This window comes from Chroicocephalus ridibundus, chromosome 17, assembly GCF_963924245.1.
Source record: "Chroicocephalus ridibundus chromosome 17, bChrRid1.1, whole genome shotgun sequence".
In the NCBI taxonomy this organism is placed as follows: domain Eukaryota; kingdom Metazoa; phylum Chordata; class Aves; order Charadriiformes; family Laridae; genus Chroicocephalus; species Chroicocephalus ridibundus.
The window spans coordinates 8292072-8317547 of NC_086300.1; the positions used below are offsets into that span (position 1 = coordinate 8292072).

The window sequence follows — 25476 nt, forward strand, 5'->3', positions numbered from 1 at the left end:
TTAGCAGGGGAGGCACCTTCTGCCACTGTAGCGTCTGGAAATGCCAGAGAGGTCACAGCACCCAGAGGTGATGGGCACTCCATCACAGCTGAGGATGCTGCCAACAGCAGCGGAGGTGGAGGATCCCACAACGGTGTTCTGTGGGAAGGAGCTGAGGATGGGGCCAGGCAGGGTCACCACCACGGGAGAGGGCTCGATGACGACGGTGGAGTTCTGGCACTGCCTGACACAGGGCTCATTGCAGCTGTTGGCCAGAGGTGTTGGGCCACAGGGCCGGCAGGGCTGGCACTGGTTGTAGCAGGACATGTCTCAAGGGTGGAGGTGCACCTGGGAGAGAAGCAGGGAGGAAAGAGAGCACAAGGGTGTGTGAGGAGCCGCGTGGTTACCCTGTCACAAAGGAGCCAAGGCCACTACTGAGTGGGGAGCTGGTAGCTCCGCCTGGAGCCACATGGTGTATGTTGCCCTACAAAGACCAGCCTGGCCCAGGGAAGGCCTTTCCTTGGGCATAAACCAAAAGATCCTTCTGCCACATCCCAGCCTCTCGCTAAGCAGACCTTCTCCACTCTTCCATCTATCATGACAAGAAGTTACAAAGCCAAGGATAGGACATAGCCAATATCAGCTGAGACGTCCATCAAGGAGAGATTTCACTTTGGAAGAGGTAAAGACGGTCCCGACTCACCCGGTTCCCAAGGAGAAGGAAGCCAGAGAAGTGGAGTAGAGAGCAGGGACTTGGGCTGGCTTTTATACCTGCCCTTCATTGCCGCAGCACCAGAGGCATCATTTGCAGAGGTAACAATTTTTGCACAAGCTCATCTTGAATGCAAACCATCACACCTAATGATATGGGCTGTGCTTTGGTTTCCAACACTGCTGCCTTTTCATTTCCAGGTTTTTGCCATGCCCATTCCCAAATGAAAGCTTCTTGTTACTGCTAGAATGAAAGGCCCCAGGATTTCCAGGGCAGGAATGCAGCAGTGCAAGGCAGAAGAGTCAGCTCAAGTGCTGGATGCATCCAGAGCAGGAAATACACCTCAGCATGGGTCACTCTCGTGGGGCTGTTTGAAGTGTTTTCCTCAGGAAGAAAATTCAGCTATCCTCAGCTCGATGCCCATGGGCTCCCATGCATGAGGACGCTTTCCCTCCCTCCTCTACTCCCTCCAGTGGTCACTTGTTGTTGCCTCCCCAGGTGTGTGCGTTGTGCTCCTAAGTTTTGAACCCATCCTGACTACCATTGACCTCAGGAAAAAATTCTGGTGTTCTGGAATGGTGCCCACTCCCTGGAGTCTGTGAGTACACAAACAATGGCATGGGCATGCCTGGGTCCTTGTGCTTCCCCAGGAAGTTCTAACTCTGTAACAACCCCATCTGTCCTTGGCAGACTCCACGCTCGCTTGTGTCCCTACTTGTCTTCTTGTCTTATGTGCACTTATGTGCAGCCATGTTTGTGTGGATGAGTGTGGGAGCACAAATTTGTGGATGACTTGATGCTGTTGTGCATTAACGTGTGTGTGTGTGTATCCTTTTGCGTTCCTCATCACAAGGGAATGTGCTGCTCATGGTGGGGACAGTCACAGGAGTGCCAAAGTGCAGCAGGTTCCCAAGGTCAGAAGGAGCCTTACCGAAGTGGAGTGGTGATGGCACCAGCCTGCTGAAGGTGTGTCCAGGGAAGAGGCACTGAAATGCAGCCCCTGCCTCCTGACACCTCCTTCTCCTGCCCCTGCAGAGCTCACGCTCCACTCCTGCCCATTTCAGGCCCCAACAAGGTTGGTTTCACTCCAACCTTCATCTTTAGTTGAATTCAAAGTAACAATACTGAGAGTGCCTCAGCATGGCTGGCAGTCCCCACTCCTTGCCTCTCCAGGCCAGAACACAGCTGCTCTCCCCAGTGTTAGAGAGTTCAAAGGATGGGGACTGCTTTCTGGGCAAGGAGAAAGGCTGAGGAATCCTGCCCACCATGTGCCGGCCAAACCTGAGTGGATCTTCTTCCAAAGCAGTGTCGGTGGTTTCTGGGATGCACTTGTGCTCTTCACAGGCCTGGTGCTGTGCCAGGCAGGGGCTGAGACCTTTTCCCAAACAGGTCCTGAATGAACGGAACACAGTCTGATATCACTGCGCTGTGATTGGAAGAACAGACTCTGTGGATTTCACAGGAGGAGCCAAAGAACTGATGACAGCTTTGATGTTCTTGCTCAGAATGTTCATGTCCCCTACTGGAATCTCAGTCTGAGCATCCAGCAACTGTCCTTGGGAGGGAAGGGACATTGGATCCAAGGCCACACTCCCCTAAAGCCTACTACTGTCAACAGGGGTGTCCAGAGATGCCCTCATTGAAACAAGGGCTATGCACAGTATAGAAAGTTCCTGAGCCCGTATCCCTGCCTGAAGGTTTGTCTGCCTGGACTCACATCCAGCTTGGAGATAAGGCAGCTGAGGGCTCCTCCACTTCCCTGTAGTGACCCCATGGAGATGAGTGCTCTTCCGGGAGAGCTCATCCAGGGCTGGTTTCCCTCTCCATGGAGGTGCTTCCCAGCTGAGGAGCTGATGGCCAAGCTCATTGCTTTCTCAGGAGGTAACAGGCACTGTGGAGAAGGGAAGGGCAGGGCAGGAGTGTACGTAGAGTTTAGCAAGACCTTTGACAGCCTCTCTCCTACTTCCTTCAGAGCCAAATTAGGGATAAATGGGTTGGAGAATGATAAGGTGAGAGGAAAATTTGCTGTAGTGGAAGGCAGAATGTGTTGTGAGCTGTGGTGCAAAGCCCAGCTGGCAGTCACGTACTAGTGGGGTCTCTCAGGGATCAAGCAGTAGGACCAACACTGTTTCTTGATTTCATGAGCAACACGAGACGTGGGAAGGAGAGCACTCCCACCAAGGCTTTGGCAAACAGCGACAAGTGGGGAACAGGCGCTACACTGAGCTGTGGATAGGTAAAGCGTTCTGAACAGGTCAAGGAGCCACTTGTTCAGAGGAGACAGAGAAGACAGGCCTTGCCTCTGGAAGTGCCCAATGACAGGAGTAGAGGCAATGGACATCAGCTGGAACATGGGGAGTTCTCATGAAGCAGTAGGCTAAAAGAAATAGTGAGTCAAGGAAGGGGTTTCCCAGGGAGGCTGTGCAATCTCCATCCTGGGAGGTTTTCAAGGCTGGACTGAATGTGGCTTTCAGCAATCTGAGTGGTACTGAGGAAAGGCTGATGCAGATGACCTCTGGAGATCCATTCTCACCTACATTCTGACACTGGGATTCCCCACCACCCCTGCCCTCCCTGACCCCTGCCCACCCATGAGCAAATTTGTCCTCACACTCCCTCTGCCCCAACACAACTCCTAGGCATTGTGCTGGGTCTGCAGAGCAGCAGCTGAAGGGAGGCTCTCAGCCTCCTCACTCCCAGCCTCAGGAAACGAGTGGCTGCTGGTTCCAGCCCCTGGGTTCGGAGAGAGCTCTGAGAAGCTGGTCCATGTGCCCATGTGAGGGGAGGGGAGGGGGAGGGGGAAGGGAGAGGAGGGGAGGGGAGGGGAGGGGAGGGGAGGGGAGGCGAGGCGAGGCGAGGCGAGGCGAGGCGGAGCAGAGAGCCGGGGCTGGCGGGGGGCAGCGAGGGGCAGACGGCGGAGCGGCGGGATGGGGCGGTGCCGGGGCGCAGGGCTGGCGGGGCTGGCCGCGCTGCTGCTGGGTGCGTGGGGCTGGCGGCGGTGGATGGGGCCGGGGCTGTGCCGGCGTGTTCCCCGGGGAGCCCAGCGACAACTCTTCCCTCTCCTTCTTCAGCCTCTCTTTACCATTCCTGGCTCTGCCATCTTTTGTGCCCCTTCCCAACCCTCTCAGTCCCTCTTCCCCTTCTATCTCTTTCTTCACCACCTCTGTCAGTACGAGACTCCTTGCATGTACACCTGATTTTTCATGCACCCTCTCCGTCCCCTTTGCATTCTGCAGTTCTTATTGCTCTCCGTATAGCCTTCTCTCCTTCACTGTAACAAACTCTGATGCCTGTCTGCTCTTTATGCACCCACCCACTCACCTTCTGACCGATCATGCATCTACCATCTCCAAAGCCTCTTCCTAGTCCCCAAGACCCCTCTCTCATCTTTCCCTCTGCTTCCTTCATATCCATAACCACAAATTATCTTTTCTGCACTGTGTCATTATTCCATGTACCCTCTGGTCCCCCTGTGCTTTCAGCATTTATTCTTCTTCTCAATTCAAACCTTCATCCTTCACTGTAATACATCCAACTCTCCTGTCTCCTCCTCTTCTCCCCACCCATGCATCCACCCATCCATGCCTCCACCTGGCTTTCATTCGATCTCCGTATGCATCTATTACAGAGTTCCTTGCAGACTAGTCACCTTGCTCCACAAACCCACACCAGCATCACTCTCGATGCCCACTTGGTCCCTATTTGTTCCAGTCCAGCTCTATCCACATGCCACTCTTTCTGACGATTTCTCTGGCAAAAGAGACCTGGGTGCTCTTAGGTGATCTTTGGCCTTTTCTTCTCCTTTCTCTATAGTGGCTGCGGGCAGAGCCTAGGTGCAGCAGGAGCCATCGGCAGAGACCACCAAGGGCACCGCCATCCGCATGAACTGCTCACACCCCAACATTCAGGGGAACATGAACGTTCAGTGGCACCGTCAGCTTGCAGACCAGGCACCACATCACATTATGACAGGTGTCACCGGAGACAAACCAGTGCAGGGCGCGCCGAGGGGGGCTGTGGGTGTCGGCAGATCGCCGCTCCAGCGCCCTGTGGCTCGCTCGGCCCCGGCGCGGGGACGGGGCGGTGTATTACTGCGCCCTGGGAGACACGGGGAGAGGAGCCGGGGCTGCGGCCGGGCAGGAACCGGCGCGGGCGGGGCCGGGCGTGTGTGTCGGGGCCGGGGGGACAGCCCCGCGCGGGCCCGCCAGGGGGCGCTGCCGCTCCGCCCGCCGGGGCCGCCTCGCCCCAAACGGCCCCCTGCCTGGCCGCGCGCCCCGGGGCCGCTTCCCCCCGCCCGACCGGCCCCGGCCCCGGCAGCGGCAACCCCGCACTCCCAGCGGGACGCACACAGAAATCCCCCGCTACGCTGCCGCCGCCGCCGGGGCAGGAATGGTGCCCGGAGCGCTGGCCGTGTCCGGCGGGGCCCGGCAAGGAGCGATGGCAGCCGCCGGCCCCGCTGGCGCCCGGCCGGGAGCAGCGCCTTTCTGCTCCGCACAGGGCGGCGGGCGGCAGAGATCCTCCTGCCCACGGGCAGCCGCCCAGCCCTCGCTCCTGCCGCACGGACCGCCCAGTGCTGACATGGAACAAACGGGGCCTCTTCTCGGCCTCTTGACTTTCCCCACGAGGATGCCGAGGGAACCCTGAGCAGCTGCTTTCCTCTGCTCTGCAACCACGGGGACTCCAGGGCAGAGTTTACCAATGCCAAATGGTCCTTAGAAAAGGACAACCAGAAGGGGTTTCACAGTTCGTTCCCCTGTAAAAGCTCAGATATACAATGGAAAACCGAATCCGCCAGCTACAGAGCTGAAATGTTCCTGCTGGCATTACAAAGTCATCCCATGGGGTCAGGAGTTGAAGCTCCCCAGCAGCAGGACAAAGGGATGTCAAGGTCAGAGGCACCTTCAAGCGCTCCCCACAGGGGCTCAGTGGTGAGACCACGAGCTTCTTTGACAGGATTCAGCACATTTGCAGTTGGGGCTCAGGAGACAGGGCAAAATGCTTGGCCTGGACACACTGAGCACAGCCTCAAGGCATGCCAGGTTCCTCCTTGAGGAGTGAGTCAGAAAGGGATTTGCTGAGTTGCTCTCAGGGGCTGGAGGTCTGAGGGGAGTGAGAGCTGGCAGGAGCCTCTGGCAAGAGACTATGGGCTCCAGCCAGTCCCTGGGGAACCCTGTGTGGCTCGAGCAGCTGACAGAGGTGGTCAAACCCCATGGGAGAGGCTTCTGAGGCACAGAGGGAAGGATCAGCCCTGCTCTCTGTCCCGACTGGATTTGATAACTGTGTTCCCAGGGATCTCCTGGCAGCTGATAAAGAAGAGCAACAGGCATGGCCCGGACAGCACACGCATAAGACACATGGTCACATGGGATTGGCCCCTCTTATACCTGTCTCTGTCTTCCCGTGCTTGCTTCTGGCCTAAGTGCCTTGATCCTTCCCTTTCCCTGTCTCTGCTGCTTCTCCGAAACATCCCATGTCTTCCACAAACTAGAAAATAACTTTTCCACTTCACAGAATCATAGAATGTGTTGGGTTGGAAGGGATCTTTGAAGGTCATCTAGTCCAACCCCCCTGCAGTGAGCAGGGACATCTTCAACTAGATCAGGTTGCTCAGAGCCTCATCAAGCCTGGCCTTGAATGTCTCCAGGGATGGGGCCTCTGCCACTGCTCTGGGCAACCTGGGCCAGTGTCTCACCACCCTCATTGTAAAGAACTTCTTCCTAATGTCAAATCTAAACCTACCCTGCTCTAGCTTAAAACCATTGCCCTTTGTCCTATTGCTACATGCCCTTGCAAACAGTCCCTTCCCAGCTTTCTTGTAGGCCCCCTTCAAGTACTAGAAGGCCGCTATAAGGTCCTTGTGCTGAGGGTTCTAGAGCTGGAACTGGAATCCCATAAGGTGTTTGATCCCCCTGAAGGTGTAAACATCCCTGAGTTTATAAGATGATCCTCTCTTCTCACCCTTCTGGAGGGTGTCATATTCAGGCAAAGGGGCAGACTGTTATACCTGAAGGGATGGGCACAGACATCGTGAAGCAGAGGGCTGTGCTGGATGTCCTCCAGCCAGAGAGAGGTGTTTTGTCTGACTGTGGGTGGGATGGTTACAGCAGGTGCTGTTCCCAGAGACATTTCCCTTGAAGGGCCTCATCCATGGCCTGGGGAGAAGGGAGAGAATACTCCTGTGGCAAAAGAGACACAGATACTGTTCCTGGGTGTGTCTTGTCTGTTCCTGGTTCTACCTCTTTTCAGACACTACGGAGGAACAGGGACCACATGAGTGGCTACAAATGGGTCTTTCTTCAGGTGGGTGCAGGCCCCTGTCTCCGGCTGGGCACTGCATGGCAGGAGCAGGTCACCATGGACCCTGCTCCCATGCTAGGGCTGGTTGGGCTGGTTGTGATCTCCAGGAGTAGCAAAAAGCAGGAAAACAGCCTGCAGCCTCCTAGTGCCTGACAGCAGACTGCTTGGTTTCCTCCTTCAGGCTCCTACAGGGATTTTCCCATTTCCCAGGCCCCTTTGGCAGTGTGACCTGGAACTGAGAGGCAGCACTTATACACCAGGCTATGTCTACCTGAGAGGGTGCTCAAGCATTTTGTGACATGGAGGGCTGTGAGAAGCCTGGCCGTGGCCTGACTGCCCAAAGAACCACCAAGTGCTGAAAAAACTCCCTTTAGCCCTTGTGAAGCTGGAACAGTGTAAGGGTCACAGTTTGGTGTCTTTCCCTTAGTTTCTCACCCTAATGATCATCTTCACCAAAGAGCTGTGGAGTCCCAAGGAGGCCTGGCTGAGAAGAATCTCTTCTTCATTCCTTCCCATCAGCTATTTACACACATTGCCAAGATCTCCCAGAAGCCTTCTCTTCCCCAGGCTGAACACTGCCAGCCCTCTCAGCCCATCCTCAGAGGAAACATGCTCCAGTCCATCCACTATTTTGCTGTGCTCACTCCAGTACCTTTCTTGTACTGGGGAGTCCAGAACTGGACCCAGTACTCCACAAGTGGCCTCACTAGCACTGAGTGGAGTTTAAGGGTCAGGTCCCTCATCCTGCTGGTGATGCTCTTGCTACTGCAGCCCAGGATGCTGTTGGCCTTCCTTGCCATGAGGGTGCATTGCCACAGCAGACTCAGGGCCACCTTTGAGCCACTGAAACTGAGCAGGACACAGCAGTGAGTGCTCAGGAGAAGTATCCCAGCTGCTTGTCCAGCTCTTACTTTTCCCACCAATGGCCACCAATGGCCACTGTTGGAGAAGGGGGCTCTTGGTAGGAGACATGACTGCTCCTGTGGCTTTACTTCCCAGGTACAGAAAATGAAGGTGGGAAAATGTCTTCCTGGCCCTGCATCTGGGGATCAGTGAAAGCCTAGACATGCGAGCAAGACCCATCTGCCAAGCACTGGACGAGATTCCCTGTTCATCCCCTTGAGCTGTCCCTCTGCTTTTCACAGCTCTCCTGCAGCTCTGGCTGGACTGTATGGCCTGAGGGAATTCCTGTGTCCCTGAGTCCCTCTGGGTTCCGTGCCCACATTCTCTCTTTAGGATCTCACACACATGAGCAAGGTCAGCAGAGGCGTGTGGAAGGTGAGAGTGGCTGGTTCAGTATGGCTGTCAGATCAAGTCCCTTTTCCTTTCAAAGGGAAGCAGCAGCAAAAGGGAAAGTGTTAAAAAAAAGCACACAATGACACCAATCTCTCAGCAAGTGACAAGGGAGACAAGGAGGGAGCCCAGAGCCATTCAGCTGCTAATTGATGGGCCATTTGGAAACTGCAGGTGTAGCTCTGAAGTGGGTCAGGCTGAGCTTTGGAAGTGACAAGAAGTGACAAGAGGAGCATGAGGATTATGGGTGTTTGAGGGGGTCCTGTGGGACTAGACAACACTTATTAAAGAATGCTTTGGGGAAGGGTCAAAGGTGAGGGGGGAAAAGGCATCTTATGAGGAGCAAGGGGATGAAATAGAGAAGAGGAAGGATAAAGGGAGGTACCTGCAGGTAGGCAGGGGCTGGTGAGTGCACTTTTTGGGATGAGACCTGTGCGTGATCACCACAGTCCTCCCTGCCTTCTTCATAAATCTTTTCTTAATCTTCCTTCTGCATACCTTCCCTCCCTTTCCCATGTGTGTGTCCTGCAAGGTCTGAGTGACAGTAAATGGAGCGACTGGTGTGAAAGAGAGCTCTGGGTGCTAGTAACCGGGCAAACAACCAATGGCCATGGGGCCTGTAGGCCTTGGTGCCTGGATGGATGAGGGTGTGCTGCAAGGTCTCAGTGCCAGCAACTGGAGAAGCAGCCTCTGGTCACAGACCCTGTTGATCTCTGTGCCAGCAGCTGGGGGGACTGGGGGGAGTTTGCTAGTGAACATCACGCTGGCCTGGCCAGAGAGAAGCAGGAGACTGGGTAAGAGGGCCCAGGCTGCAAGCAGGGCTAGTAGACGGGTTGAGGACCTGTGCTGATATCTGAGACATGCAGAAATGTGGCTGTGCTTATGACTCTAGAGGGTGAGGGTGTGTGCATTTTGACTAGGGAAGTGCATGTCACAGGCATACTGGAGACAGTCAAGTGAGTGGCATCTCAGATGATGGATACACTGGACTACCTCTTCTATGGAGAAATGCTCAGAGAACTGGGTCTATTCAGCACCGAGAAGTCTCAGGGGAGATCTCATCAATATGTACAAATATCTGAAGGACGCTGGGAAGAAACTGGAACCAGGCTCTCCTCCGTGGTGTCCAGTGACAAGACAAGAAACATTTGCATAAACTGAAGCAAAGGAGGCTCCATCCGAACCCCAGGAAACCCTTTTTCACTGTGAGGGTGAGGGAGCACTGGCACAGGATGCCCAGAGAGCTTGTGGTGTCTCCATCCTTGGAGAAATACAAAATCCATCTGGACATGGTCCTTTGCAAACAGCTTTAGGTCAGTTCCTGAGGTGGCGTTTGGACCCACTGACCTGTAGAGGTTCCTTCCAAACTTAACAATTCTGTGACGAGACACAAGGAAAGACTAAAAATGGCTGTCTTAATCCTTCAAAAGAGAAGCTTAAGAGAGACTTCTTTCTTAGGAGTTAGCACATAGTTCAGATCCTGCCCATGCTGACACTCACTGGCATTGTCATCTCTGGAGTTTTCATGGCATTTCCTTAGAAATAAACCACTCCTAATTTCCACTACTGAGCAAAAAGACACATATATGAAAACACAGTACTTCACTCCTAGATCAAGACAAGGACGTGTTTGTGGCAGCGTTGCCAAGTTTGCCAAGTGATATATACAGCTCAGCACAGCACAGGTCTGGGCCTACTCAGCTCAGGTTAACTTAACGACAATGAGCAGTTAGTTCTTTCTGCCATGAGTGGTGCATGGGATCACTCTGGACTTCCTGTGGCATGGGGTGGGAGTAGGGGTCCCCACCTGCAGTACCCCCACCCCTTCACATGCCCTTTCAGCTGTGGATGCGGGGCTGCCCTATCCCCATCCCTCGCAGTGCAGCACTCCAATGGGTGCCCTATGTGCTCCCTGGGAGCGGGGGTGACCCATTCATCCCTCATTCTGTTCCCTACTCATCCCTTACGCTTCAACCTAGAGGAGGAGTAGGTTGTCCTTGTCATCTCTGGGTTTGGGGCATCTAAGAACAGTTCTGGAGCCAGGTTCCTCTCTCACACTGTGTGTTATCCCACAAGAACAGGACACGGCCAGAAGCCCTGGGCTGCTGCACAGGAGGGTTCCTTTCCTAACTGGGGGGATCAGGAGGAGAGGCGTTTTTCCCAGGCAGAAGAGAAAAGAAAGGGGAGAAGTGAGAGAAATAGAAGAGACTTCTGTTCCCAAAAGAAGCAACAACACCCTACACAGCTGAGGAGCACAGAGGAAAGTATGAAACCTCATTGAGGAAGAAACCCCTGACCTCCCAAATGGCCCAGCAGTGCGTGTGCAGAAGAGCAGGGGATTGTAACTGGGGAGGTGGGGACTCCTCTATGAGCTCACTGGGAACAGCCTCTTCCCACCACTGGGGCCCCCAGAGCCCATAGGGACTCATAACATGGACATGCTGAGAATGCCACTGGCTGAGGGAGCCACAGGTGTTGCTGCTGGAGGAGGGAGAAACCCAGAAGCAGCATCTGAGGCACAGGAAGAACAGATCTCTGCTCTTCCCCGCTTCTTCCTTTGCTCCCCCAACAGCGTTGTTTCCGGCAGCTCTGTTATCTCGGGGCTGGGAGGGGGTTTTCTGACTCTGTCTCACTCCACAAAGAGGCGGGTTGATGTCGACATGCAGCTCGGATCTCTCATCCTCACGGCCTTCCTGGGGCAACTGCTGGGTAAGTCCTGGTTTTCTATAAATGCATCCTTCTTCCCCCAAGGAAACCCTTGCCAGCCTGATCAGGATCATGCAGAGAACTACCCTCGAATTACAGGAAAATGCTGGGAAATACTGACTCATATTTGTGGTTTTCAACCTGTTCTCTCAAGATCCTCTTTCTTTTGGATATGAAAAGAAAGAAAAGAAATACCTGCTTTTCTCTCACCTTCATGCATTTCTCTCTACCTCTGTCTTCTGATCCACCTGCTGTCAACACAGGAGATCTCATCTCTCTCTGCACTCTCACATTTTCCCTTTCCAATGCAAATTGGCAGAACTTGTCAAAGCTGCCTGAAGGACATTTACACTCTCATTCCACTGGCATTACCAGGGCGTCCCATTATGCCTCCTGGCTGGCACATGCCTGACGAGCCTTCCAGTTTTCTCCTGTCTGTTTACACAGCCAGGGATCTCTCTTTCTACCATTCATCTCAGCATTGCCGCTCATCAGGGAGCTAGGAACTCTTGGAGATGACAGGCATAGTGAAACAGGATGAATCTTTTTGCCATAGCTCCATAGATGCCTCAACATGCTGGAGTTGTGCTGGTCCCAGCACACAAAGGTTAGGAGTAACAGGCTGTTCCCTGGTTCTCTGGGCACTAGGAGCAGGGAGGAGGAACAGGACTTGGGAGGAGGAGCAGGGACACTGCACAGCTCCTCTCAAGCTCCACACTGGGCTCAGAGCTCCGAGCTGCTGCCCAAAACTCCTCTCCACCTGGATGTCCCCAGAAGTCAGGATTTTCCTGCAGGGCGAGGGAGAAGCAGCCTTCTCTGCCTGGGTCTTGCTTCCACTCCTGGTTTGTTTCCCAGAGCCCTTCCCTGCTGAGCTGCTGACATTCACTTTCTTCCAGGCACCATGGGCCAGGTCACTGTCACCCAGCAAGAAGGACAAGTCACAGTGAAGCAGGCAGACAACTTTCAAATAACATGAACCTACCAGACTTCCAGCTATTACGGCTTGGTCTGGTACCAGCAGAGGAAAGGCCAAGGTCCCCAGCTGGTCTCCTATCAGGCAACTGCTGGCCACAAGCCCAGTGGCCGTCTCACCACCGTGCTGAACACCATGGAGAAATACAGCCTCCTGCAGCTGGAGGAAGTCGGGCTCTCTGACAGTGCCTTGTACCTCTGTGCAGTGCGTGACACCCCGGTTCAGGGAGCTTCCTTGGCTGTGCGAGAACCCAGGGGATGGAGGGGATGTGTCTGTGCAAGGCTGAGGGTGAGGGAAGGGGCCCTCAGGTGTCCCCTGGCAGCGCTGCTCCCCCTGTACACCCAGGGATCTGCAGGACAAGATCCTGTGATGGAATGTTTTCTGTCCATTCCAGGCATGACTTTATGCAACAATGGCCTTAAATATTCCCATACCACACTAAATGAAGGCACACTCTTCTTATTGCCAATGCTTTGGACGTTCTGCTGTCTGATTAAACAGCACACACTTGAACCATTGCATTTATATATTAGCTATTTGTTTATCTTCACCACTATTAATAACCGCAGGCACATCCATCCTCCCTGACACCCACTGGGTTTGTCTTGTCTCAAGATGGGGACACCTTAAAGCTGGTTCCATTTTGTTATTTCCCTCTTGAACATTGGCCATGGCGGTTGATGTAAAGAGATGCTGTGCCTTTTCTTCTCCTAGGCAGATCCCAGCATGGGGCATCCATTGGTCTTCATTCCCCTGTTCTCGCTGGGGGCATGTTGCGTGAAACAGGGCCAAGCGGTTTTGGCAGAAGATAAACCCCCTTGCATTCTAACACTCCTCACCGAGGTGGGAGGCTAGGTGCGGCTAGGTTTAAATTCTGAGTGATGCACAATTCAGCACTATCAGTCCAATCGCGTTTAATATGTATTAAACTATTACGATTTGGATACACTAATAGTGGGCTGCACCTTCAGTCTAGTCCTGCTCCTGAACTAGCACAGCCTCTCTCAAGTTTTGGTCGCGTTCAGTGAGAAAGCGAAACGACTAGCTACTTAAACAGTGCAGTTTATTTAAACAACAGATATACAGGTTCTTTAGGATTGCCGGTGATAAATACACTGTCTGCAAAGCACGTGCAAATAAGGATATTGTTAAGTATACAAACGCGCAACAAAATTATAAACGATACAGCCTGGCTATAAATGTAGGGTAGAGATTCTCTAGAGAAATTTCTAAGTTCCTGAGAAAGTACTTGGTGTAATCGAAGTCTTACCCAAAGGTGTCCCTATGGGAGGGAAGAGAAGCTCAGCCCGTCAGCTGATCCCGGAAGTCAGTGATGGAATTTTTTGCGATGGTGTCTTCCCTGGGTATCCCCCCTCTCTTGGTCTATTTTTATACTATTTGATATTTTCAAGGTGGAGTTTGAGTGACTTTAGTCATACATGCTTTTATCATGATTGGTGTAAATTTTCCTCGCTTCACAATTAAAGGTATAGTTTACGAGAAATTCAGGGCGCAGACTCAAGGAGGAGTGGTCGCACCTTGGAGGCGGGTAGCCTTCGGGATGGAGGTGTGTTTTGGTATTATAATGACATTATAATGAGCAAAGTTCCCACAAAGGACAGCATTTCATCAAAATTTGACAAAATGTTGGCTCTGAGTGGCGTATAGGCCACCTATCTGTTCTGTAGTACCATCTCGTTCCCATATCTGCTTTACATCGCAAGGGAAGGCCACGGAACAAGCACGGTCTGTTCCATCCCTCATATAGTTTCGCCTTCTACAGGAGATTGGACATGTTGCATTCTTTGCATGCCAGCTGCGACTGTATTCTACCTCAGAAGCCTCTTGATTTTATGACTTTCCTTAATGTGAGAACAATGCTGTACTTTTGTATTCTTTGGCCAATTTAGTAATTGTTGAACATAAAGGACTTCAGAAAAGCGCATCTTGAAGTGGTAAGGAATCGACCGGCTTGGCAAGATGCCCTGGGAAAATTCCCCGAGGCAGGGAGGTCCCAGAGGAGCTGACTAACCTTCAAGGAGAGCCTCCTCAGAGCACAAGGATGGTCCTCTGCAAAGTGGATTTAAAAGCACAGCTGGAGTGGAAAATTGCAAGAGATGTGAAGGGAATCAAGAAAGGTATTTCTGGGCCTATTGGCAGCAACAGGATGGCTAAGTAGATTTGGGCTCATTACTTGGTAAGGAAGTGGATCTGGAGACAAGTGACATGTACTCGATGTCTCTTTCTCCTCAGCTTTTACTGGTATGGCTTCTCCTCAGGGCTACCATATCCATCACCCTCCCCACAGACTCTATGGGAATAAAGCAGCACCCACAGTAGAAGAATAAGGAATTAAGGAGCTCGTACTACCATTTGGACATACATAAGTTCATGGGATCACTTGGGATGCATCCAAGGGCATTCAAGGAGCTGACTGGACAGTATCTACCCAGACCCTGGAAGGAAGATGGAGACAATACTCTCAGGAGCCTTCTCTAAATGCATGAAAGGCAAGAAGGGGATTGGGAGCAGCTGACATGGTCTTACTGGGGACAAATGATGCCTCACCAACCTCATTGCTTTCCATGAGGAGTTGACAGGCACTGTGGGAAGGGGAGGGGCACTGCCTGGGGTGTGCCGTGACTTTAGCAAGACCTTTGACATAGCCTCATGGGTGCACACACATGCACACCCATAGGCAGACGAAGCTATGCACACTCACAGGCATGCACATGCACAAATATGTGTGCTGTTGGGGAATTTTTATTGTACCTTTTGAGGCAAATGAAACACTTGCCCATCCTTAGATTAAAAAAAAAAAATAGCAAAAAAAAAAACCAACTAAAAAACGACCACCAAATGATCAATCTATAGGCCAGTCCTATCACGATAAGCAGTTCTGCAAGGAATCTGCAAAGATGAGAAGCATCTTCTGCAGAAGCACAGGTGTCAACTGTCATAAGTGATCTCCCTAAGGGTGCCGTGGGGGTGTGGGACCAGTCCCAGCTCTGTAAAGTCACTGGTGCCTCAGTGATGAGTATTCACAGGGCAGCAGAGTGTGGCACACCTGGGACAAGCCAGACTCCCCACAGGCTGCAAACAATGAGGCTGGGGCACCTGAAATTATAACTGATCCCAGTAAGAAAGGCACTCTGCCTCTTCAAAGCATTCCTTAAAAATGTCATTTATTAGTGCCAGGACTAGAAAGAAAGAGATGATAATATAGGTAACCTTACATCCCTCGAGACGCTGGGAACACTGAGCAGATCCCATTCACAGAAGAGTTGCCCCATTTTGGTCTGTTGAGTTTTAGAGCCTTTTCTTCAAAGGAAACAATTCCATTCATCATTTCAACTGTCAAACGCTACAACTCTGCCAGTTGTTTATTGCATGTGAAAAACTACGAGCAGCTTTTCCATCCTTGTTTCTTAGGGTGTAAATCAAGGGGGTTGATCAGGGGAGTAAGAAAGATGCAAAGAAAAGCCACTGCTCTGCCTAGTGACCCTTTGGAGGGGGCTCCTGTGTAGGTGAAGACACCACGGGCTATAGAAAAAGGCCACAGCAGTGAAATGGGAAGCACGGGTTGAGGCAGCTCAGTGCCTGCCTTCTGCACAGCAGAGCTACAGGAAGATTCTTGCTCTGCACCTGTAGAGAAGTGAGGATGAAGTGGAAGCAGCAGAGGGTCACCTCATCAATACCAAACATGATGACATCCTTGTTGGCAGAAGTGCCAGCACAAGCCATGTCCAGGAGGAGGGGTGGCAGATGACTGAACTGGTGCATGTGCCTGGGTGCCCAGTAAACCAAATGGGACATGATTATTGTAGGCAGAGCACACAGGGAACTGGCCAGTCCTGTCACTGCCACCAGCCAGATGCACACAGCTGGTGCGTGACGGCCCAGTAGCCCAATGGGTTGCAGAGAGCCAAGCAGTGGCCACAGGACATGGGAGAAGTACAGCTGGGCCATGCAGCACTGCAAGGAGATGGGTTTGTTCCCTGGCCTGAGGAAGCCCTCCAGCACCTTTGGAAGGAAGACACCGGAGGAGAAGCTTTTTGTCTTCAGTTGTGCTGAGCTGGACATTGTCAGCTGTATTTCCCTCTTGGTGGAGGACATGGCTGTGGGGATTTCCATCCTTCCACTTGTACACTTTTGTCAAGACATCTGGATTTGCATGCAGGAAATAAAATATGGGAGTGTAGTGGTTGCCAAGAGACATTTTCACTGATCAGAAGGGAAGAGATTAACATCCTCTCCTCCCTGAATGGCAACCAATCCCTGAGCACAGATTTTCTGTGGGAACCAACAAAGCAGTCACGGGCTCTGCACTTACCTACACCTCTCTTGGAAAGTGCACCCAGTCCCCTCATCCTTGCTGATCTTCTCATTCCCCTGCATGCTCTTTATGAGAACAATTTGATCTCCCTCAGAAATACACCGTTTCACTGTCCCCATTTCTGTGCTGACTGCCCACAGTTCCCACAGGTTTAGCTCCAGTTTCCAGCCTCAATTCATTCAGCAGAATGAGTGACTTTTCCCTGCTGATGCCTCCAGGCCATGGCCCGAGATCTGGTGATGGAGGAGAGAGGTCACCCCAAAGCCTGTTCCCTGCATTACCACTCCTGCTATTCTGCGGAGCCAATCATCTTCTGTAACTCCACACCCACTACCCAACCACCCCAGCACAGCTCCGGCCATAGCAAGAGGAACACCCTTCCTCAAGAGCTCATAGGTCTGCTGCCCCCTCAGGGCCTCCTGCCTCCCTGGGCACCCATGAGCAGAGACAGAGCAGGGCAAGGCCTGATGCTCATTGGCAGCAGAACAGCCCGGGATGTCTTCCTCAGCTCCAAGGGATGGTTCCCAAAAGAGGAGCCCCTGCAACCTGTCCCAACCTCCCACTCCTCTGAGAATGGAGACAGGTCTCCTTGTGCTCTCAGTCCCTTCCATCCCTTCTCCCTTGGAAGTCAGGCAGTGTCCCTAGAGGGAAGGACCACATAGAGGCCAGGCTCGAAGGCAACAGAACTTTAATGATTCAAAAGAGGGAAACAAAGTCACTCCACATGGAGGCCACCAATGTGTGGAGCCCCAAGGGCAGCTGTGAGTCTGCTGTCCTTGGCTATGGAGAAGTTCCCACATCATGTCTGTCATCCTGGCCCACAGAAAGAGATGAGACAGACAGTCCCTACCAGGCTGGCATTAGGGGGACAAGAGGATCCAAAGCAAACAAGGAAAAGGGAGAGAAAGGCAAAGCCATTCCGCTGTGTTGAAAACAACATTGAAAAGATCAATCCGCTGCCCAGCACCGTGTTCTGAGTTCCTCAGGGAGACTCCTCTTGGGGCTTTCCTATAATCTTTATCAGAGGAGGGACCTTCTTCCACAGTAGCGGCTGGAAATGCCAGAGAGGTCACAGCACCCAGAGGTGATGGGCACTCCATCACAGCTGAGGATGCTGCCAACAGCAGCAGAGGTGGAGGATCCCACAACGGTGTTCTGTGGGAAGGAGCTGAGGATGGGGCCAGGCAGGGTCACCACCACGGGAGAGGGCTCGATGACAACGGTGGAGTTCTGGCACTGCCTGACACAGGGCTCATTGCAGCTTTTGGCCAGAGGTGTTGGGCCACAGGGCCGGCAGGGCAGGCACTGGTTGTAGCAGGACATGTCTCTAAGGGTAGAGGTGCACCTGACAGAGAAGCAGGGAGGAAACAGAGCACAAGGGTGGGTGAGAAGCAGCCTGGTTACCCTGTCACAAAGGATCTAAGGCCACTACTGAGTGGAGAGACGGAATATGTGCCAAGGAGCCACATTGTCATCGATGGTCTACAAAGTGGGGCCTGACCCATGGAGGGTCTCGTAATTTGTAAACCAGGGCCACCACAGCTACATCCCAGCTACTCTCTTTGCAGAACTTCCCCACACTTCCCTCTAGCATGACAAGGAGCTCCAGGACACAGAGAGAACAGAGGCAATACCAGCTGAGAGGTCCATCGAGGAGACATATCACTTTGGAAGAGAAGGAGAAGGAGCTTCAGACTCACCTGGTTCCCAAGGAGAAGGAGGCCAGAGAAGTGCAGGAGAGAGCAGGGACTTGGGCTGGCTTTTATACCTGCCCTTCATTGCCGCAGCACCAGAGGCACCCTTTGCAGAGGTAACAATTTTTGCACAAGCTCATCTTGAATGCAAACCATCACAGCTAATGATAAGGGCTGTGCTTTGGTTTCCTGCACTGCTGCCTTTTCATTTCCAGAGTTGTACCATGCCCATTCCCCAATCAAACTTTCCTGTGATCACTGGGATGAAAGGCCCCAGGATTTCCAGGGCAGGAACGCAGCAGTGTAGGCAGAAGACTCAGTTCAAGTGCTGAGTGGGTCCAGAGGAGGCAAGTGACACCAGCCTGGGTCACTTCAGTGGGGCTGTTTGGTGTCGTTCTCTGGAAGAAGCTCCAGCCGTCCTCCGGTGGCAGCCCAAGTGCTCCCGCACATGAGGAAGTGACACTTCCATCTCTTTCTTTCCCTCCTCAGCTCACCCCAGTGGTCACTTGTTGTTGCCTCCCCAGGTGTGTGCGTTGTGCTGTTAGGTTTTTGACCCCATCCTGCCTAACACTGTCTTCAGGAAAAAAACTGTGGCCTGTTTTGACCCGTCCCCACTCTGTGCAGTCTGTGAGTACACAAGTAAAGCCACAGTCAGCAGGATCCACACCTGGGTGTGTTCCTACATCTGTTCTTCTCCTCTGTGCTTTATGAGCAGCTGTGTTAGTGTGGATGAATGTGGAATCACAAATTAGTGTATAACTTCATGGCATGTGTGTCCTTGTGTGTCCCTCATCAAGAAGCAATATGCTGCTCATGGCAGAGACATTCTCTGTTGCTCTCTCCATGAGCACCAGAGAGCAGCAGATTCCCAGATTCAGAAGACACCTGAATGCAGCTGAGTGGTGAACAAGAACAAGAACAGTTTCACTCCTGTTTGACTCCTTAGTTTAATTCATATTAGCAATATTGGGAGCTCCTCAGCAGGGTTGGCAGTCCCCGCTCCCTGCCTCTCCAGGCCAGGACACAGTTCCTTTCCCCAGTATTAGAGAGTTCAAAAGGATGGGGATTGCTTTCTGGAGAAGGAGAAAGGATGAGGGATCTTGTCCACCATGTGCTGGCCATCCCTGAGTGGATCTGCTTCCAAAGCACTATTGACTGTGTCTGGGATGGGATATAGCCCTCTCTCATGCCCAAGCCAATGCCAAACGTACTTGTGCTCTTCACAGGCGTGGTGCTGTGCCCGGCAGGGGCTGAGACCTTTTCCCAAACAGGTCCTGAATGAAAGGAACACAGAGTCTGATATCACTGCGCTGTGATTGGAAGAACAGACTCTGTGGATTTCATAGGAGAAGCCAAAGAACTGATGACAGCTTTGATGTTCATGCCCAGAATGAGCACTAGTGTCGGTGGTGTCTGGGGTGGGACACGGTCCTCTCTCATGTCCATGTCAATGCCAAATGGGCTTCTGCAGCACATCGACTTGATGCCATGTCAGGCAGGGGCTGAGACCTTGGATCAAACAGGTCCTGAATGAAAGGAACATGAAGCCTGAGGTCACTGGTGAGTGGAAGGACAGACCCTGTGGCTTGCACAAGGAAAGCCAAAGGGCTGACAACTGCTTTGGTCTTACAGCCTACAAGGACCTTCATGTCCCACACTGGAATCTCAGTCTGAGTGCCCAGCAACTGCCGCAGGAGGGTACAGACATTAGATTTGAGGCCACATCCACCAAAGCCTAGTGCTGTCCTACAGGGTTTCCAAAAGGGACCCTCTTTCCGACACGGGGTGTCAAGGGTGTATGGAGTTCCTGAGCCCATCTCCCCTCCCGAATGTTTGTCTTCCTGGACTCAGGCCCAACCAGGAGACAGTGCAGCCAAGGCTTCCCCCTTCCCTTTCATGTATTTTGGTGAGCTCATTGCCAGGGAGCTCTGCTGGGACAGCTCAGCCAGGGATGACTTCCCTCTCTGTGGAGCTGCTTCTGAGATGAGACTCTAGTGTAGTTGAGGGCAAAGCTCATTGCATTCTCAGGAGGTGATGAGCACTGTGGACAAGAAAAGGCAGTGGAGATGAGTATCTAGAGTATAGCAGGACCTCTGACAGCCTCTCCTGTCCTTTTTATGACCTAATTGGAGGTAGTTGGGCTCAATAAGAGGATGGTAAGGTAAGAGTGGAATGTCAGTCAGAAAGAGTTGTGAGCAGTGGTGCAAAGCCCAGCTGGCAGACACGACCTTGTGGGGTCCCTCAGGGATCAGCAGTAGCACCACCACTTCCTAGTGTTTTCATGAACAGTAGTGGGAAGGTCAGCACTTCCTGCAGGTTTGGGGATGACACCCAAGTACAGGGAAGAGGCAGGACACTGATCTCTGTAAGCCAAATTGTTCCCAGCAGGTCCATGAAGTACCTGTTTCAAGGAAACCGAGAAGGTGGCCTAGACTCTGGAAGTGCCCAATGACAGGAGTAGAGGTAATGGACAGTAGCTGGAGCATGGCGAGCTCAAATTCACTAACGTGCTAAACAAGTTGAGAACAGGAATGGATTTCCCTGGGGGTTTCTGCAATCTCCATCCTGGAGTGGCCTGATATAATGGGAACTATTCAATGCAGGTGTTGGTCTAGATGACCTCTGGAGATCTCTTCTCACCTATATTCTGAAACTGGGATTCCCCACCACCCCTGCCCTCCCTGACCCCTGCCCACCCATGGGCACATTTGTCCTCACACTCCCTCTGCCCCAACACAACTCCTAGGCATTGCGCTGGGGCTGCAGAGCAGCAGCTGAAGGGAGGCCCTCAGCCCCCTCACTCCCAGCTGCAGGAAACGAGTGCCTGCTGGTTCCAGCCCCTGGGCTCGGAGAGAGCTCTGGGAAGCTGGTCCATGTGCTGGACCAAGGCCCCGCTGCTGTGCCAGGCTGCCGCTGGCGCTGTGCAGGCTTTTTCTTGCTGGAGGACGGGGAGAGTCCATTTCCCAGTTGGGCAAAGTGCTGCCTGTGCCGGGAAGAGCCCGTGAGTGCTCTGAGCCCACGTGAGCCCCCGAGCGGCGCCGGCACAGAGTTGAGCCCCGGGTGGAGTTGGCGGAGGAGGGGAGGGGAGGGGAGGGGAGGGGGCGGAGCGGAGCGTCCGGAGCAGAGAGTCGGGTACTGGCGGGGGGCAGCGAGGCGCAAGCGGCGGGATGCGGTGGTGCCGGGGCGCAGGGCTGGCCGCGCTGCTGCTGGGTGCGTGGGGAAGGCAGCTGTGGATGGGGATGGGGCTGTGCCCGGCGTGTTCCCCGGAGAGCCCAGCGCCAACTCTTCCCTCTCCTTCTTCAGCCTCTCTTTCCCCCTCCTGCCTCTCTGCCATCATTTGTGCCTCCGAGTCTCCTCTTGCTGTTTTCCCGATGTGTTCACCATTTCTACTGGTAGACCTGCTTTGCATTCATGTCCACCTTTGCATGCACCCTTTCCTTCCCCTGTGCATTCTGCAGTTCTTATTGTCCTTAATATAGCCCTCTGTCCTTTGCTGTAACACCCACTTCCCCTCCTGGTCCTCTCTTGCCATCCATCCATCCATCTGGCTTTTATCTAATCTCTGCATGCATAAATTTCAATGTCCCTCCCTGCCTTCTCTCATGCCTTCAGACACCCACACCCGGGTCACTCTCCATTTGTGTTGATAGGCCCATACTGCCATCTCTTCCTGTCCTGTGTCACTGCCATTCTTCCTGACTATTTCTCTGTTACAAGAGCCATCAGAGCTGGACCATCTTTAAGAGTTGTTGTCCTTTCGTTCTCCTTTCTCAGCAGCAGCTGCAGGAGGAGCCCAGGTACAGCAGCAGCAGATGGCAGAGACCACCGAGGGCACCGGCATCAACATCAACTGCTCACACCCCAATATTCAGGGGAACATGAACCTTCAGTGGTATCGTCAGCTTCCAGACCAGGCACCGCATCACATTGTGACAGGTTTCACCGGAGATAAACCAGTGCAGGTCCCGCCGGGGCGGCTGTGGGTGTCGGCAGAGCGCCGCTCCAGCGCCCTGTGGCTCGCCCGGCCCCGGCGCGGGGACGCGGCGGTGTATTACTGCGCCCTGGGAGACACGGGGAGAGGAGCCGGGGCTGCGGCCGGGCAGGAACCGGCGCGGGCGGGGCCGGGCGTGTGTGTCGGGGCCGGGGGGACAGCCCCGGACGGGACCGCCAGGGGGCGCTGCCGCTCCGCCCGCCGGGGCCGCCTCGCCCCAAACGGCCCCAACCGGCTTCTCGCCCCTCGCCGCCTCCCCTGCCCGACCGGCCCCGACAGTGGCAACCCCGCACTCCTAGCGGGACGCACACAGAAATCCCCCGCCACACTGCTGCCGCCGCCGGGGCAGGAATCGCGCACGGAGCGGTCGCGGTGTCTGGCGGGGCCCGGCAAGGAGCGATGGCAGCCGCCGGCCCCGCTGGCTCCCGGCCAGGAGCCGCGTTTTCCCCTCCGCACAGGGCGGCGGGCGGCAGAGATCCTCCTGCCCACGGGCAGCCGCCCAGCCCTCGCTCCTGCCGCACGGACCGCCCACTGCTGCTGCTCCACGGGCAGGGGCTGGGGATCTCTTCCACCCCACTCATGTCGCCAGGCTCTCTTAGAACAGAAAGACACAACTGATACAGTGTGTGTGAGACGATGCAGGCAGGATGCAGTAACAACCACAAAAGCACAGATGAAAGGCAAAGAACAAGTTTAATGTCGATACCTCACAGACCGGATATTCTCCGAAGCAAGATCCAGGTAGAGGCAAGCAAGCAGGGACCGTGGGCATCGCGGAGTGAGAGAGAGTCCTTGTTAGTCCCAGGGACATGGTGGACATGGGTGGGTGCAGGGTTACCTTCTCTCTCTCCTGCAGAGCTGGGTGCAGGACTGTGCAGCTGGCTAGGTGGTGGGTGTCAGGAGAAGTTCTCAAGGGATCCCTGTCCCTTAGATGGACACTACTCAAACCATGGTTCTTTTAAGTCTCTAGAGGGCTGCCTTGTGGTAGAGGTCGGGGGACAGGCCCAAAGAGGTCGGGGGACAGGCCCAAAGAGGCCTGGCTGGAGCAGGAGGGAGAGAGTTTTGCTCCACCCTCTGGGCTGTGGTTTGGAGGCCTCTTTGATCAGGCAGAGGTAGAAGAAGAGGTGAAGGTGCAAGCCTCGGGTCCCTCATGCTCGCAGGTCCCTGGGCACCCCCTGAAGAGAGAGCGTGACATGGTCCTGATTTTCCTGTCAGCCCTGGTGGGACTGGCTGACTTTGGTGAGATGTGACTTTCAGGCTGGGGAGATTCAGGCAAGAGTTTCTGCATCTGGTGGTGGAAGGGAGGAGATGTGAATGCTGATGCCTCAGAGTGTTTCTGTAGGGAGATCAGGGGCTGCATATGGGTACAGCAAATAATCTGGGAGATGTCAGGAGTAATGGGCATCAAAGGAGGAACAAGACCTCACCTGAACTTTGCAGCTGCTCAGCATTCCTGAATGTGCTGCTAATACATATTAAGCCTGAAAAGAGGGAAAGGTGCTGGGGAATGGACTAACATGGCATAGAGCAGCTTCTTTGCTCCATGTATTGGATACAAAGCTACCAATCTCTATAGGGATGGCTACAAACAAGAAGCTGCAGAACAAACAAGGGCAAACAGCTCATCATTTCTGAGGCAAGGAAAAGTGAGATGGACAGTGGGGACAGTGAGCAAGCTGATGAAGTGGTAGATGGACAGGTCCATTGGCAAGCAAAGCTGAAAGCCTTTTCTGGCTTTACAGGTCATGCCCAAAAGGACTCTGTGCTCCAGTTCCCAGCAGAAATGACCATCCAGGTGGGACACAAGGCAACTCTGCACTGCAATTTCTCCACCAGCGATTCCAATCCCTATGCCTTCTGGTACCAGCAGCACCAGACACAGTCCCCTCAGATGCTGCTATGGGTGAGCAAGTACAGAGCTCGCTTGCATGGGGCTCTGAGCTCAGCCTGCCCAGCAGTGGCACCTGGGGCTGTGGTGAGGGTGGGCCTCTGCCTCCCCAGCCTGTGCTGCTGTGAAGCACATGCCAATGTGACTTTTACAGCTGTGTCTAGATCCAGGGTCTTTGGTGATGAATAGGACCAAGAAACCTGACTTGGGCAGGACCATTGGAGGCTAAACCATAAAGAAGCCAAACCAGGCTTGTAAATGCCCTCTGCTTAAAATAGCTGGTACAGTGGCGTGAGTCCTCAGGGCAAGTAACCTATCAGCTTGTGTGCTTCTTCCCTTTCCCTGTGGTTCCACTGATGGCCACAGCTGGAGAATGAGTAGCTCTGGAAGGGAAGAGCCCTTCCTTGCCCTGCATCTGAGTGTCATCAAATGTAAAAGACCCATCAGCCAGATGCTGAACAAGATTCTCTGGTTAAACCCTTCCTGCACTCATCCACTGCCAGAGAGTGGTCCCACTCTTTTTCATGTTTCTTCTCCTTCTCAGGAAAACCAGCAGTGCTCAACTGGGAGGAACCCCTATGTCCCCGAGTTCATGCTGGTTTCTCTGTCCAACAACTGGTAACCACATCCCAGTGATCTCATTTGCTCCCATAGGGAATGCAATGGTTGCTCATGAAGCATCATCCACTTCACCTGAGAAAGCCTAGGCTAGATTGTAGTTGTCCTAGTACTGCTGCAGGATGGCCTGCCTCTCCCAAGTGATGTGGGTCTGCTCTGACAGCCCTGTTGCAGGCTTTGAATGCCCCTGTTTATCTCAGAGGGCTTTAGGAAGCGTTGATGGGGAATTGACAGCAGCCTTCAGTGTCCCACACTCCTTTGTGTCTCAGGTCCCCTGGACATTTCTGATCCTGCTTTTGATTGCTCTCCAGGGCTGCAGAGTGCTTCAACACTCCACAGACACAGTTCTCCCCCAAAAGCAAGGAATGACAAACAGTGATGGCTACCTGGGGACACACCCAGGCTCAGGTTCTTTTCTCCAGCCTCAGTGGTCTGTCGCAGGGATTTTCCCAAGTGCCCCTGAGAAAGAGAGCACAGCTGACAAGGGCAGGCATCAGCCTGTCCTTGGCACTGGTGCCTGGGCCTGGCTGAAGGTCTAAGAGCCAAGTGCCCAGGACAGGTGGACACAGGAAAATCACCTCCAGAAGCACCACTGCTTCCAGAAGGGAGGAGAGGATGTTCAGTATGGATTCAATCACCTCAATGGAGAGCTCTACACTCAGGTGAAATCAGTCCCAGACTGATCTTAAAGGTGTGTCTGCCATCTTGATGCCTCCTCCTTCTGAAGTGGTCACATGGACCCCCTTCATTGTCCGTTTGCAGAAAGAAGAGCTTTGAGAACATGATGCCTCAAATGAAAATTGGAAGGGGGAAAAGCAAGGGCCCTTTGGAAGTGCTGACATCCTCCCAGTGAGTGTGAGGAGAGAGCTGCTGCCCAGCCAGCCTTTCACAGTTCTGCAGTTTGGGGACTTTGCCAGTCTCATTGAAGTGTTTCCACAACAGAGTCCAAAATGGGTGGAACGATGGATTGTTAAAAACTGATGTGGAGT

At 53.5% G+C, this 25476-nt stretch overlaps 3 protein-coding genes across 3 annotated transcripts; 1 reads left to right on the forward strand and 2 right to left on the reverse strand.

The window, feature by feature from the left end:
* Positions 1-306, reverse strand: LOC134524447 (feather keratin Cos1-1/Cos1-3/Cos2-1-like). Its single transcript, XM_063354493.1, has one exon. The coding sequence runs from the start codon at positions 304-306 to the stop codon at positions 1-3; it is 306 nt and encodes a 101-aa protein (XP_063210563.1).
* A 10635-nt stretch (positions 307-10941) lies between these two features.
* Positions 10942-24856, forward strand: LOC134524726 (uncharacterized). The gene is made up of 5 exons (XM_063354903.1): positions 10942-10990; positions 21768-22370; positions 23724-23884; positions 24414-24487; positions 24799-24856. The coding sequence occupies exons 1-5, from the start codon at positions 10942-10944 to the stop codon at positions 24854-24856; spliced, it is 945 nt and encodes a 314-aa protein (XP_063210973.1).
* Positions 17317-17619, reverse strand: LOC134524458 (feather keratin Cos1-1/Cos1-3/Cos2-1-like). The gene has a single exon (XM_063354514.1). The coding sequence runs from the start codon at positions 17617-17619 to the stop codon at positions 17317-17319; it is 303 nt and encodes a 100-aa protein (XP_063210584.1).
* Positions 24857-25476: the final 620 nt, after the last annotated feature.